We start from the raw sequence: 13,545 nt of genomic DNA, 5'->3' as shown, positions 1-13,545 counted from the left end.
AGACTGGCAACATACCAGGAGAGCTGTTCAGAGGGAACAAAATCCTTCTGCCAAAACTTCCTACAATTACTAGTTTTTGTATTCAGTTTGAAAACAAAAACAAGCAAAAACACTTGACATCTGCACAAATGCTGCTTGGCTAGATTAAAAATATTGAAAGTATGCAGAGGTTCTCGAAAGTGTGCACACTCTGGTTAAAATGGCAAATAATATGATAAATTGTTTCAAAATTTGTACCACATTGTTTGACATTTATCTTGCATAATTCAATCGAATAATAAAATGTTTAGCAAAAAGAAACAAGCGCTGGTTACCTGGATTATGTAAGCGTTCACATGAAAACTATCTCTACTGAAATACTTTTTGATTCGGCCTTTAGAGTTGAGTTCAAACCTAATAAACCTGAAGTAAAGTTTGTGTCTCCCAGGACGCGTTATTTGTATCTCATGTCACAGTCAATCCGGACACAGAATATTGAAAAAAATACATCAAACAATACTGATATTAAAAGACTGAAACTGGTCAGGAAAGCTGCTAAAAGAAGCTTTATGAACTTTACAACAAGTTCTGGTTCTGTTCTACATACGACACCAATCTCCTGTATTCTCAAAGCCAGGACTCAGAAGTAGGTTTGGAAGACAGAAAGTATAAAATCTCCCTAATCCTCATAGAACAGTTTGCTACAGTCTGACAACATCACACTGAAATATTTGAGTTGAAAAATGTATGTTTGGGGGAAAAAGCAACAGAAATACCATGTATGTTTACTGAAAAAACATTGTAATCACAGAGAGATGTGGCAGCATCATGCAGTGTGTTTTGTTTTGTTTGGTATTTTTAGGTTGAACTGATTGAACCTTTTTATATCATAAGATCTCTGAACTTCAACAGCGGTGTGTACACTTTTGAGAGTCACTGCTTCAAATTTTTAAAACAGTTGAAGGAGCTCCGAGTGAATAACAATAATTTTATATCGGTGGTGTAATTTCCCAGAAACTACTGGGTTTAGTTCTTGGGGCTGCCATAATTTAAACACCTGGAAGGCTCAGAAGAGCTCATTTGTTTCCAGTCTTCATGCTAAAGTCCTGTAATTTGTTTTCCGTAGCTTCGTATTTAATCAAAAACATTTTGTTGAAGACAAGCATTAATTTTCAGATCTAACTTTCCTCCAGAAAACCAATAAGTACACTTCTGCAAATGTCAAGCTCTTTGTTCAATCTGACCCAAAACAATAAAAAAAAAGACAGTCAGCCCTCAGCGGAGAATCTAATTGCTTATAATTATTATAATTGAGCAGCTACGGTGTTTTGAGATGTAATTAATTGACCTGTTGAATAAAATATGAGGAAAATGTAAAGCAGTGAAATCTGCTCTGAGGGTTATCTGTCTCCATGATATCTCTCCATGGGTTGCAGGTGAAAGCCAGAGAAGGTCTGGTGAGGCTCACAGGGCTGTAAGCAATGGGACTGTCAAGCGTTTTCATTTGCAGGGTATGTCTGCTTTTCTGAAGCTAAATAAGACGTTACTGTAACAATCCATTGTCAGTGGATATGCATTTTATAGAAAATGTTTCCCTGCCAAAGCCTGAATCTGTGATTCTTGAATGAATTGAACTGGACATTTTTTAGGTGTCAAAGGAAGAACATATTTAGCATTTTATTTTGTTCATAATTTCAGTTTTATTGTGGATTTCTAGGTTTATGTATGGGATCAATGAATTGCGTTGGCTACTTTTGTGCTATCAGAACACCACCTTCTAATACAAGTGCCATTTTAAACAAATGGTTGTATGTCTGGCAGTGTTTGAGCAGTCCTCAGAATCACAGCAATATTAAAGGATGGAGCTGCACATCTCGATCAGGTGCTGCATGGCCAGCAGTGCATACTAAACACCACTGCATGCCCAAATGTAGAAACATGAGGATTATCAGGGATGAGAGGAGACTGCTGTTAAAAGACAAATGGCCAGGCAGTGTTACAAAATTAGTTTTTTTTCTTTTTTTTACTCCTCTGCGGGATATTACAGTGACCTTTTAAATGTTCAGAATGATGAATTGACCCTCGTTTGAATTAGATTTGAAGAAAATTTGGGTATTTTGTCAAGCAAGAGCGGCAAAACACTTGAATAAAATAACTCCTTTACTGTTGCAGCCCCTGTTGATGACAGCCCTGCCCTGACTGAGGGGGTCCCTTACCAGCCACGACCGGGACTCACTTGGGAGTGAGGCGAGGGTCTCCGTAGGGAGCATAGGGAGACATATTTAGGAGGAACTCCTTGGGCGGGTAGGAGCTCCACCTCTGCTGCACGTTGCTGCTGTCATTGTTATTCCAAAAGTCTCTGTCTAGATCGCTGCAGCCAGAGAGAGACGGCAAAAGGTTAGACATCAGACAACGTCAAACTGTGACAGGCAGCTGTAAGGAAAGAAAACATCCACAGATGAGTGAAGTGTCTAAAAAAAACAAAACAAAACACACACAAAAAAAGAAAAAAAAAACGCCAGAGTGGAGAGAAAGGATGTGATAAACAGGGAAAAGTAAACAATAATAGTATGAAGTAATAATAATAACATAAAAACTGGACTTGATGTTAAATATAATGACAGTACGGGCTGCAGCGAGGATGAGGATTGCAGGACTGTTATAGAACAACAGAAATAGAAACATATAGGCCAGAATAAAACCATATGGTAAAAATGAAATTATAACAATCATCAATTATAAATAATAATATGATGCTTTTTCAAATATATATATATATATAAAAATCTGTAATATGATTACACCTAAGACATTAAACATTAGAATTCAAGATATCTTCATAAAAATCCCACTTATTATGAAACAAACTTATAAAATTTTGAAACATCAACTAAAAAAAAAACTGTGGGACTAATCTAATTTGTTGTATACAACAAACCTTAAAACCCATATTTATTACTCATATTTTTTTAAAAGATCACTTTACAGTACTTTTGAAACCAACCCTAACCTACTCGCAGATAAAGATCCTATTATTATAAATTAGCCGCCTATAAGCTCCACTTTCTTGTTTTAATGCAACCGTCCCTCTGCAGCATGAAGTGTGGCTGTGTGTCTTGCTCCAGGACATTTTGACACACAGAGCCAACAGTCTCCCAATTAATGGATGGCTACTGTATTACTAATTTACAGCTCCCTATTAAACAACTGAAAATGATGAGAAATCGCAATAAAAGCCATTTGATCATGAATCAGTGATGAGTATTATTGCTTTAAATGAGGAGAACGTCTAAAATTTCAGGGAAAAAAAAAGACAAAGGACGTTGTCATTTTTCAGCAGTCTCAACTGTAATAACGTTAATATTATGAAAATATAAAATTTTTAAAATCACAATTTATCTTCTCGGATATTGGATGTTTCCAGTAAATGGAACTAAGGATGATTTTTCAATATGCACTATATTCATGCTTTGTGTTTCTGTTTGCTTAGTGTTAACAGTGTTGATGGGTGTAACTGTTATATCTTTGGAGATACATTTTCCTGCTTTTGAGTTTGTGGCTTGCCAATACCTCCCAATCATTAGCAAAAAACTTATTCTATGACTCTTTTTTTGTTGTTTTTAACTGGACTGGATGTTAGGAATTTGAAGGAAAAAAAAAAAGACATATTTACTATTTAACAGATTATTGACTTATCACAGAGGCCCCTCATCAATGTGTTAGAGATTCGTACAACAAAGGCCTGGCAGTCCTTCCTCATGGTTGTCAGCAGCTTGGTTTAACTTCTTCTTTCTCAACCAGCATTTGTTGCATGTGTGTATGTTCGCCGTTCTGGCTTGAGCAGAACGCCACAGCTGATCCCACGACTGGACCACAAGCCGTTCTTCCTCTCTACCCCCACATTTTGGGGCACTGACATGTTGAAGAATGTTACAGTCCCAAGAAGTGGGAGATACGAGATTGTCACTTTTTTTTTTTGGTAACTTGTCTCTGTATCTTCCTGCATTAGGATCAAATTCAATGACAACAGGCCTTTTATTTTCTTCAGTTTGGGAATTGTTTCCCCATGCCATCCCACTTATTTCACTAAAAGCTGTTTGGCATTGATGGAGAGCACTTGGCAAATTTTTCTGTGCAGCTCAACCCACGAATGCATTTCCCTTCCAGATGTGGCACTATTTGAAGGGGAAATAAACTGGCTTTCCAGTGGTATAAACTTCACTGCCAAGAAATGTTATAGAACAAAAAAAAACCCCAAAATATTTCATTCTATTTTGTGCTAAGTTGAATTGACCACTCAGAGAGATCTTCACATGCTAGAGGCGACACTCAATTTAAAAGATCTGTTAAAAATGCATGAGCTCTGCAGCAACAACAGGGGAAGTTTATTCAAAAGTCATATTGTTACAGGAGAATTCAGCTGTAGTTTTGTTTAGAAAATGTTTTCCATGACCCCACTGACCACTGTTCTGCAGACAACTTGAAAAAACTCATTTCTCTACACTTTGTACCTTAAGATTTTTTTTTTTTAAATTGATCGTCCTTGAAAATGTATTCCTACTTAAACAGTGTCATCTCCTGGCGGCCCTTCAGCACCACGCAGGGAGCAATCACATTACATATACACTATTACTATACATTAGCTCTGCAATCAGAAATTGGCTGTGAAAATCTGAAACTATCACCACATCATGGGTCATTTCCATGCGTCCACATCTACTCCCTCTCTGACACCTACTTGATGGCTTTATTTTCTCCTCGACCTCTCACGGAATCTGGAGAGCTGGCAGCCTCCATCCCCGGTTTATTTCTCTTACCCTGAAAAGACATTAAGCAGAGACACAGAGACGGAGAGGGACAAGAGAGAGACAGACCTTAGAGACATGCTGCGAATGATTTATACGACTGCATTTTTTTTGCAAGTGAAGTGTTCATTATGTAGGCTTTAGGACGACATCAGATTCCATCAAGTGTGGTGCAAAATGATAAATGCGAGAAGAGTAATAGATCTGGTTGGATGCCAGGCTGGCGGCACGCTTCAGAGGATCAAGGTGACAAGAGACCACTTTACTCTAATGAGATGCAAAAACACACTCTGAGATGAATGAAACATGCACAAACATATCTTTACAGAGATTAAACGAAATGCTGTCCAATCCATCCGTAAATCAGACACACATATAAGCCAGTCAATATTTAAACTCCGTGGGATATGTCCATAACACCCTACAGAGGTGGCACAGCTGTAAAACTGAGCTCACACACAGGCATCTAGGTTCCTTCTGATCACTTTAGTTCTGGAAGAGGTGAGAAATCCTACGGATAAGGTTGGTCAGAGGTGTGAACTTGAGTCGAAGTTTGAAGTCGGAAATTTAATAACTTTTAGACACACCTTGATAAATTCACAAAAAAATAAAATAAATAAAATAAAATACAAGACATGACTTGAACCTTTTGACTTGAAAAGATTTGCGCTCTCCAACCACGCAGAGAGCGCGTTTCAATCAAAAGGTGAAAAGACCTCAACCTTCTTTTGACTTGCAAAACAATGACTTTGCCCCACTTCTCATGTTAACTGTGCTGCATTCAGTGGTTTCTTCTTAGGAATCATATGCAAAAAGTAGTAACATTCCCTTCAAACCATTTGACCTTTATAAATATTAAGAAAAGTAAGCAAAATTACAAACATTGTGAGACACCAAAACATCATGCTGGAGGCTTGGTACCGTGGTATCTGTTTGTGGAAACAGATAATTATGAGTAAAGCTCTCCCTGCTTTTAAATCCTTATACTAGGTTTACATTTTACACTAAAAGTCTTAAAATTAAATCTAACATTGCAAAAAATGGCATTAAAAAAATTGGAAACCATTTTTTGGGCTAAAGGCTCTTTTTGCGACTTGCTGGATTTTGCTTTCAGTGCTACTTACAGTCACTGACCTGCATATTTTATTGAACTCCATGTTCACTGAACTCTTGAGGGTTAAAACACAAAGCTTTTTCTTACTGAGTTACTTACGTCTTTTGTACTCAGAGTGTCGACAGTAATCAGAGAAAGAGAGAAAGAGAAATGTATCATGTAGATTTTGTAAAAATATATGTTGCTACAGTAAAATAGAAGGAAGTAACCTTCGGAAACTGAACCTCACGAGGGACTTCTGCTGCATCTGATGCTGTAATTAAACCTTTTCCTCATCAACTTGAAGTTTAAATTACATACGACACTTTTGACATCATTTCACGTCTATATTCTACAAATACTCTATGATTCATGTCTGACGATTTAAATTTAAAGGAGTGATTTGGTAAAACGACACAACAGCAAACATTATCCTGAACTGTTAACAACAAAAGGTGCATTTATGAGGGAGGCTTATGAGAGTTAGAGACATGATATCTGCATTCAGATTAAAGAAGTTAGGCATGATTGTAAGTATGAGTGAAGTTGTTGAATAATTTTCCTGTGTGAAAGAAATGTGAAATCTGTCCCACTTTGAAATCTTCTCTGCTAATATTATTATTAACATCAGTACTATCATTCTGGAAAAAAGCAAGGCTGTGCCACTGTGTAAAATATATATATATATTTTAAATATTTTTGGGGGTTTTTTGGCCTGTGTTTTGTGAGGGTTTTACACAGAGCAGCCAGAAAGATGCTGAATGGATTCCAAAAAAATATTCTTAATTTATTACAAAAAGTCCAAAAATAGTTAAAAAATGATGAATTGGGCCCAAAACTGAGGTCAACATAACAAACTACAACTCACGTAGTAACACAAAGAACTCAAGCACAAAACTGACCTAACAAACAAGACATGAGGAGAACTTAAATAGTGGCTGACCAGACCACTGCTGACACACCAAACCTGTTGAATTTAATTCTGCTAAATTAAAACCTGATGTTTGTCTTCGTATGCTGCTCCATTTTGATAAAGTAAAATGTCAACTCAAGCAAAGTAAGCTCGTTTTTCAATCGAGTCAGTGATGGGTGAGCATCCAACTTGTTTGGCCAGTCAAATATACAGAAACGATGGCAAAAATAAACACAACTCCATATGAAGCCGGTTAGTTACTGCTGCTCTAAGTGAGCGGCAACTCTGATAAAAACCTTGGCCAGCAGCACAAACGGAAGGGAGTTGAAGAACTGAAGAAAGGTTCCTGCTGTCTAATGTTTCTGGGAAACTATTTTATCCATTTTTGCATTTCTATGGGACCCCGTAATCAAGTTTTAACACAAGGCTTTCAAAACGTGGAACAAATTGTGTTATTAAATCTTAAAAGTCCAGACGGAGAGGTGTAGATGGTGGGAGCAAATTAAGTCTTTAAACTCTATTGAAAGTCCTTTTTTTTTAAACACTGATTTTTCTTATACAGTATATCTGCAGCTTTATAAAGAAATTCTATATAATATAATATTCAGGGCATTATTCAGAGTTGATTTTACCCATTATAGGGGGAATTATGGGCGCAGTTCTTTTTCATCTTTTCCCATATGATCACTTTGTTCTGTTTTTAGTCAATGTTTGGTTTCATCAACTTAGATACTGATCAATTTATTAATCTGATAACAACCTAAGACATTGTCATGTCATGTAAGCATTTAAGGCAGGGGTCCCCAAACTATGGCCCGCGGGCCGGATCCGGCCCGCCACGTCATTTGGTCCGGTTTCTTTCTCCAAAAACTAAGACCGGCCCCCGACCAGAGAAAGGAACAGCTATGTGGCCCTCGCAGGAAAAAGTTTGGGGACCACTGCCCTAAACAAAAGTACAATCTGACCAGAATGATTAATATTCATGCATCATCTACCACTTACTGCTTTAGAAGAGAGAACATCAACTGTGACGTTTCAAAAAGCATCACAACTGAAAGAAGATCATGTTAAAAAAATTTGGTCAGCGATAGAAATGTCTTCATTGCTGTCCAATAGAGGATTAATAAGAACTGAGAGCATATCTAAAAAGAAGGCATAAAACAGTTTATATATCATCTTAACTTTTTATGAGATGGACTTTGAATAAAACATTAGATCTAGCACTTGGTTTGACAGCTTAATTTTATCTCTAGTGTTTTACTCTTTAATAATAATTTCGAGGGGTAGGTAACTCAAATCATGGCTCAAGGTTGAATATTAGTCCTTTATTATGCTTTATGCCATTTTGGCCTCAGAAACACTATTCTACTGTATCTGGAAGTTGACGTTTATTTTTTTTAATCTATGTAGTACCATAAATAAATTATATAGCAGTGAGTGACATAGTGGGCCGCCTTCACTTACATGAAGCTTTTGATGTAGGAAGTCTTTAAGTTTTAACATTTCAATAAAAACAATGTAAAAGGCACACAAGTATTACAGCTCCTAAAATAAGCATTACAACGTAAAAGTCTGTTCTGCAAATCTGTGAAGTAGTGACTGGTGACTAATAAAACAATAAAATTTAAATAGGGCCTGTTATATATTCTCCAAAACTTACTTTGTCTCTCGATTGATTATCTTTTCATTTATGCTCATGTAAATTTAGCAATCATGTTTACTTGTTTATTTTATTTTATTTTATTTTATTTATTTTTTTTATTTTACACTCTCAGCTTGTCAAGGATCGGAATGACATTGCTTTCCATTAAGTCAGGAACATGTGAATTATGAACTGATGTACATTGTTCCTTAAAAATATTTAAAAAGGTTAAATATGTATTATTCCATATGCTTTAGTGTTGTTTTTATTTATCTCTTTTTTTCACAAACTTTATTCAGCAATGGCTTTTCAGTAGAATCTGCATTGAGACAGACATTTAGAAGCTTGTTGCAGGTGTGGATTACATGCTGTGTATTTTACTACGACACTGAAGAGGCGCGCCACAGACTTGATCTTGGCGCTGCACTTGTCAGAAGATATTTATAACAGATATTGCGTTATACGGTTTGCTCCTGGTGAAAATGATGCTGATATTCAGTGACCTGGTTGTACTGATGCATTTGTGGTGTTATGCTCTGCAGTCCTTTTCTGTATAAAAGGCCCTTGGTTACTGTTTTTTTTTTTTCTGACTTTAAGGTCTAATTATAGAAAAGGTGAAAAAGAAAATCCTAAATAATCTTTAAATTTTAAAATTGTAAATCACAAATAGATATGAGTTTGACCTTTGTCCTGAGTCTGTTCCTGTTTGTCCTAATCTAGTTTCTGTAGTTCATGTTTTCAGGGCACAACCGTTTCATTTTATATTCACACCTGCTTGCAGGTCACTTCCCAGCTGACCTTCACAGCACATCTTTGGATTGTTAGGAGCTCCCCAGAGAGCAGTACACACATATGAAGACTTCATGCCATCTTAAAAGTCCCAGGCAAGCAGCAGCTTCACACAGAGGACCGGGGATAGTGCTAACCATCAAGACCCTGTACTGCCACGAAACCCTGAAAGGAGGTCAGTCTGACGTCAGGCCCTGCTCAGCTGAATGAAACTGTGTGCCATGAATTATATATGAAAGCGAATAGAGTCTCCGAAGAGCAGCTGTGTCAAAGTTTCCAATGAAATGTAAGTATGCATTGCAGCTTTCCAAAACAAAAGCACGTGAAGAACAACATACAAAAGGTTTTGAGTTCTGTAGAAAAACGCAGAATAATCCAGTTAACGTTTGACCAACACCAACATTCTCAATCTGATAAAGGCTTCTTAAAAGTCTCGCTTTATGGAAGCAGGTGCAATCAAAAATAGTTGTAAACCTAATGGAGTTTTAATAATCCAATGATATGAATGCTTATGACTATCTGAATAACCTAAAAAAATAAAATAAAATAAAATAAAATAACATCGATTATAGATTAAATCATATTTAGATTTTTTTTTTTATTTTAATCAATCAATATGTTCTGTTTTGCTGTTTTGGCTCTCTTTTAAAATACCAGTTTTACTTTTTAACATGACAGGCTTGGTACAGACATTATTCACTATTTTTGAACTGACAGGTGAACTAAGTATTTGTGTTGAAAAAAACAAATGTCAAGCTGCCTGGAGCCTTTAAGCTTTCAGACACGACAAGCAAAATGCTTATCTTACTACAGCTTTCAGAGTCCTGCAGACAGATAGCCTATTTTTATATTCTAGTTTATCTATCTCTAATGCATACACAATAAACTCCATTATTTATCAAGCCACATCTCATACGCCATGCACAGCGGCACAAACACTGTCAATAGACGGCAAAGCCAGGGGGCCTAACCTGATATGTACCTTTCACATCCAGCTGTTACACTGTGAACACGCAGGATAATATCAGATTCAGGAAATGAGAGACACATTTCTAACAGTCGAGAATATACTATCAGCTCGAGCTCATCTATCATTAACGAGAATGATAAAATCTTCAGGTGAGAGAGAAAGGGCGGAGAAGGTACAACATCGAGAGTGTGTGGGAGGATGTGAGAAACACAGAGGATGATCTGGAGGACGGGGAGAAACAGGAGCGACTGAGTGAGACGACCAAGCAGGGAGGCATGTGAAAAACAGAAAGAGACAAGATTGAGGGAGCTTGAAAAAGAATGTAGAATAATGAAGCTGTGCGGAGGATGATAAAGATGCAGCATGAGATGAACTGGACAGACTGTGATTTGCTCTTCAGCTCTCTTAAGTCGTGCTGTCATGGTGTTTGTTACACACTTGGATGTTCGACACCTTTTCTTCCTGCTCATCTGTAAGCCTTTATGGCAGTTCCTGCTTCTGTCCCACATCTCCTCCTGCTCTCCTCCCCTCTTTTTCTCCCGCAAACATCCCATGGCAAGAAGCCAGACAGCCGCACAGCTACGGACAAACTAATTTATACCTCTGACAGATTTAGGTATGAAAAAAATTTTAATTTCCCAACATTCTTTTTTGACTGGAAGTCAAATTATCATTTTGGAATGGCCCGCCCAGCCTCGACTTGAATTTGATGGAGAATCCACGGAAGAGCTAAAGGTTGAGGTGATGACAAGGAGTCCTGCCAAACTCACCAACTTGGAGCTCAAAATACACAGAGTGGAAAGATTACTGACCAGCTTGATTACTGTAACGACGGAGACGGAGACGGAGACGGAGAAAAGTATAAATAAATTCAACATATCAAAAACAAATATTTTTTATTCACACTTTAACATTCCTTAAGCAGAAATTGAGATAGTGTGCACTGCATCTCAGACCCATCAAGTGCTCCACATTTATATAAAAAAAACTAAGTAAACCCTGAATGCTCCAATTATTGAAGTACTTTTATAGATTAAAACTCAGAACGTTCATTAAAGTGAAAAAGAAAAAAAAAAAACATATACTGTAAGTTCAAGGAAATTACTTTGCTTCATAAGATCATCAGCGAAAGCAATAATGAATCCATGACAAAAAGTATTATAAACTTCTGGACATGAATAACTCAAATCTGATTCAGAACGGTTCTGCGCACTCAAAAGATGTCACACACTTATTTTCTGGAAATTATTTGATCCATAATGCCATCCCAAAAACAGGATGTGACGTGAAAACACAAGTTCAGTTTGTAAACTACTGTCTAATCACAAGCTTAAAATACATTGCAAAATTCAGAATAGATGAGATTTTTGTGGGGGGTGGTGGGGGGAGTGAGAGGAAGCTTATTATGGGACTTTCTCCTGTTTTTCTCCTCTGGTTAAATTGGATCAGCTGGAGGGTCCCTGATTATCAACATGCCTGGATGCGCACTGCTCCACAGGTGAGGAGGTATTGTGCTGCTGCTGACTGATCTGTGCATGTTTCTGTGGGAGTTGAAGCGATAATTGGTTTTATGAGCTCACAGTGTTGGAAAAAAAAAAAAAAAACTAGGCTGGATGCAGTTGGAGGAATTTCTGCATCCACAATTGTTTTTATCTCTGATTATTTATTTTTTGTTATAATGCATTAAAAAACTAAAAAAAGAAGTGTGTGTGTGTGTGGGGGCGGGAGGGGCGGGGGGGGGCTTTGGAAAAGTGGAAAACATGGTTACTGGTTGTGACTAAACAGAAATAGTTTTAACTAACGACAGTTAATTAAATGATAACAGGCAGAAATCTAATGAACTCTAAATGCTCACATACCAGAACACAGAGTTTAACAGTTGCTATTTTAACATAGTTGCACTGTGATTCCTGTCTGCATATCTTATTTGTAATAAACCATATTTACCATTACATGCACAATTAAAATCATATTTAACGCAAATTAAAATATGCTTTCCAATGAGGTCTCTTTTCAAAACAATGATAAATATGGTTAATTTTCCAAATGCTGTTTTCGCCATTAACTCATAAATCTGATGCTGTTAAATCACTCTAGCTGTTACATGCGTTTAATTTCCGTTCATTTTTCTCCATAAGCGTTTGTTAGCATAACAATGCCGCGCCCCGTCATAGCATGACATAAGAGAGGGGTGATACTGTAGAAAGGAATCATCCTGACATGTTCATGGAGTTTAAGTGACAAAGAGATAAATCCACTACAGGCTCTTCAAGAAAAACGATGGTAAGACAAGAACAAAGACAGAGACACTGATACCTTGAAAATGCAAGAAAAAGAAAACAAATCAATTTGTCAGGTGTGAACAATAGTGACTGCTCTGTCTTTTAAAGAGATGTATATCATCTGAACAGCCTTAGGCTGTTCAGATGATATACAAACATGCAAAAGCTGAGCACTAACTATAGTTAGTGCTCAGCTTTTGCATGTTTTATGAACAAGCTGTGCAGCAGTGATACTAAGACAAGCAGAGAAAAGAGAGCAGAACAGCAAGGAGGACCGGCAGACCGAATTTAGGAAATGACAGCAACAGATATCAAAACTTATAGGACAAATTACAGCTTCTTCAGTGGCCAGTAGTGCAGATATATCTCCATTAACATATGATTCATTAGCATAGTGACGTGGGCTGGAGGCAAACAACCATGATGCGCAAGCTCTGAGCATACAGAGGCATGTTTATGAAGGACGTTGGCGTTTTCTGTCATGGGAAACATACAGCCGCAGTCTTCTTCTGGAAAGCAAAGCACAAATCAGCGAAAACAACAGAGTCTGCATTCAATTCAAGGTCACACTGGTGTCAACAGAGAAGCCTGACTTTCTACACATCCTCACAGCAAATTGTTCATAATCCCTCTGGAAACATAGCAGCATAAACATGGTTAGTGAGGGATGATATTTCCATGCCGCAGTTCAGAATTTTACATTTCCCCCTTCTGGCAGTGGAAGAGATTACACAAATCTTTCAAGAATATACAGTGATGCTAAAGAATCAAAAATCTTTTCTTGAAAGAATCCTTTCTTGTATTTGTAGATGTTTCACAGTACCCCAGGCTAGCTGGAGTATCACTGTATTTCACCATGTGAAACAACTAAAACTAGAAGTTTTCTGCAGCTTTTGTTACACTTTCTTTCTTTTTTTTTCATATTTTTTTAACACCGCCTCAACTGAAAGATGTTTGGGTCTTTGCACAGCACTTCATGTGCAGCAATGAGAAGAAATCTCACTGCAGATCCACTAAGAGTGAACTTTGTTTTGCTCTGTCTCTCAAATGAGGTTCAGATGTATCATTACAG

General features: G+C 37.2%; 1 protein-coding gene across 5 annotated transcripts in view; it reads right to left on the bottom strand.

Annotated features, from left to right (window-relative positions):
* The window catches only part of syt7b (synaptotagmin VIIb), a 102,037-nt gene that overhangs the window by 39,040 nt on the left and 49,452 nt on the right, over positions 1-13,545 (bottom strand). For 4 of the 5 annotated variants that reach the window (XM_016672444.1, XM_016672446.1, XM_016672447.1 and 1 more), the window contains exons 2-3: positions 4,718-4,797; positions 2,216-2,350 (exon numbers count right to left, since the gene is read on the bottom strand). In XM_016672444.1, the coding sequence (XP_016527930.1) occupies positions 2,216-2,350; positions 4,718-4,776 (194 nt within the window). In that variant the 5' untranslated portion in view covers positions 4,777-4,797. Of the gene's footprint in view, positions 1-2,215; positions 2,351-4,717; positions 4,798-13,545 lie in introns of those variants that run through there. The other variant, XM_016672445.1, reaches the window with a different exon arrangement.

Source organism: Poecilia formosa, unplaced genomic scaffold (genome assembly GCF_000485575.1).
Source record: "Poecilia formosa unplaced genomic scaffold, Poecilia_formosa-5.1.2 Scaffold61, whole genome shotgun sequence".
In the NCBI taxonomy this organism is placed as follows: domain Eukaryota; kingdom Metazoa; phylum Chordata; class Actinopteri; order Cyprinodontiformes; family Poeciliidae; genus Poecilia; species Poecilia formosa.
Note: the sequence above shows the minus strand (reverse complement) of the source record. Positions and strands in the feature narration are given on the sequence as shown.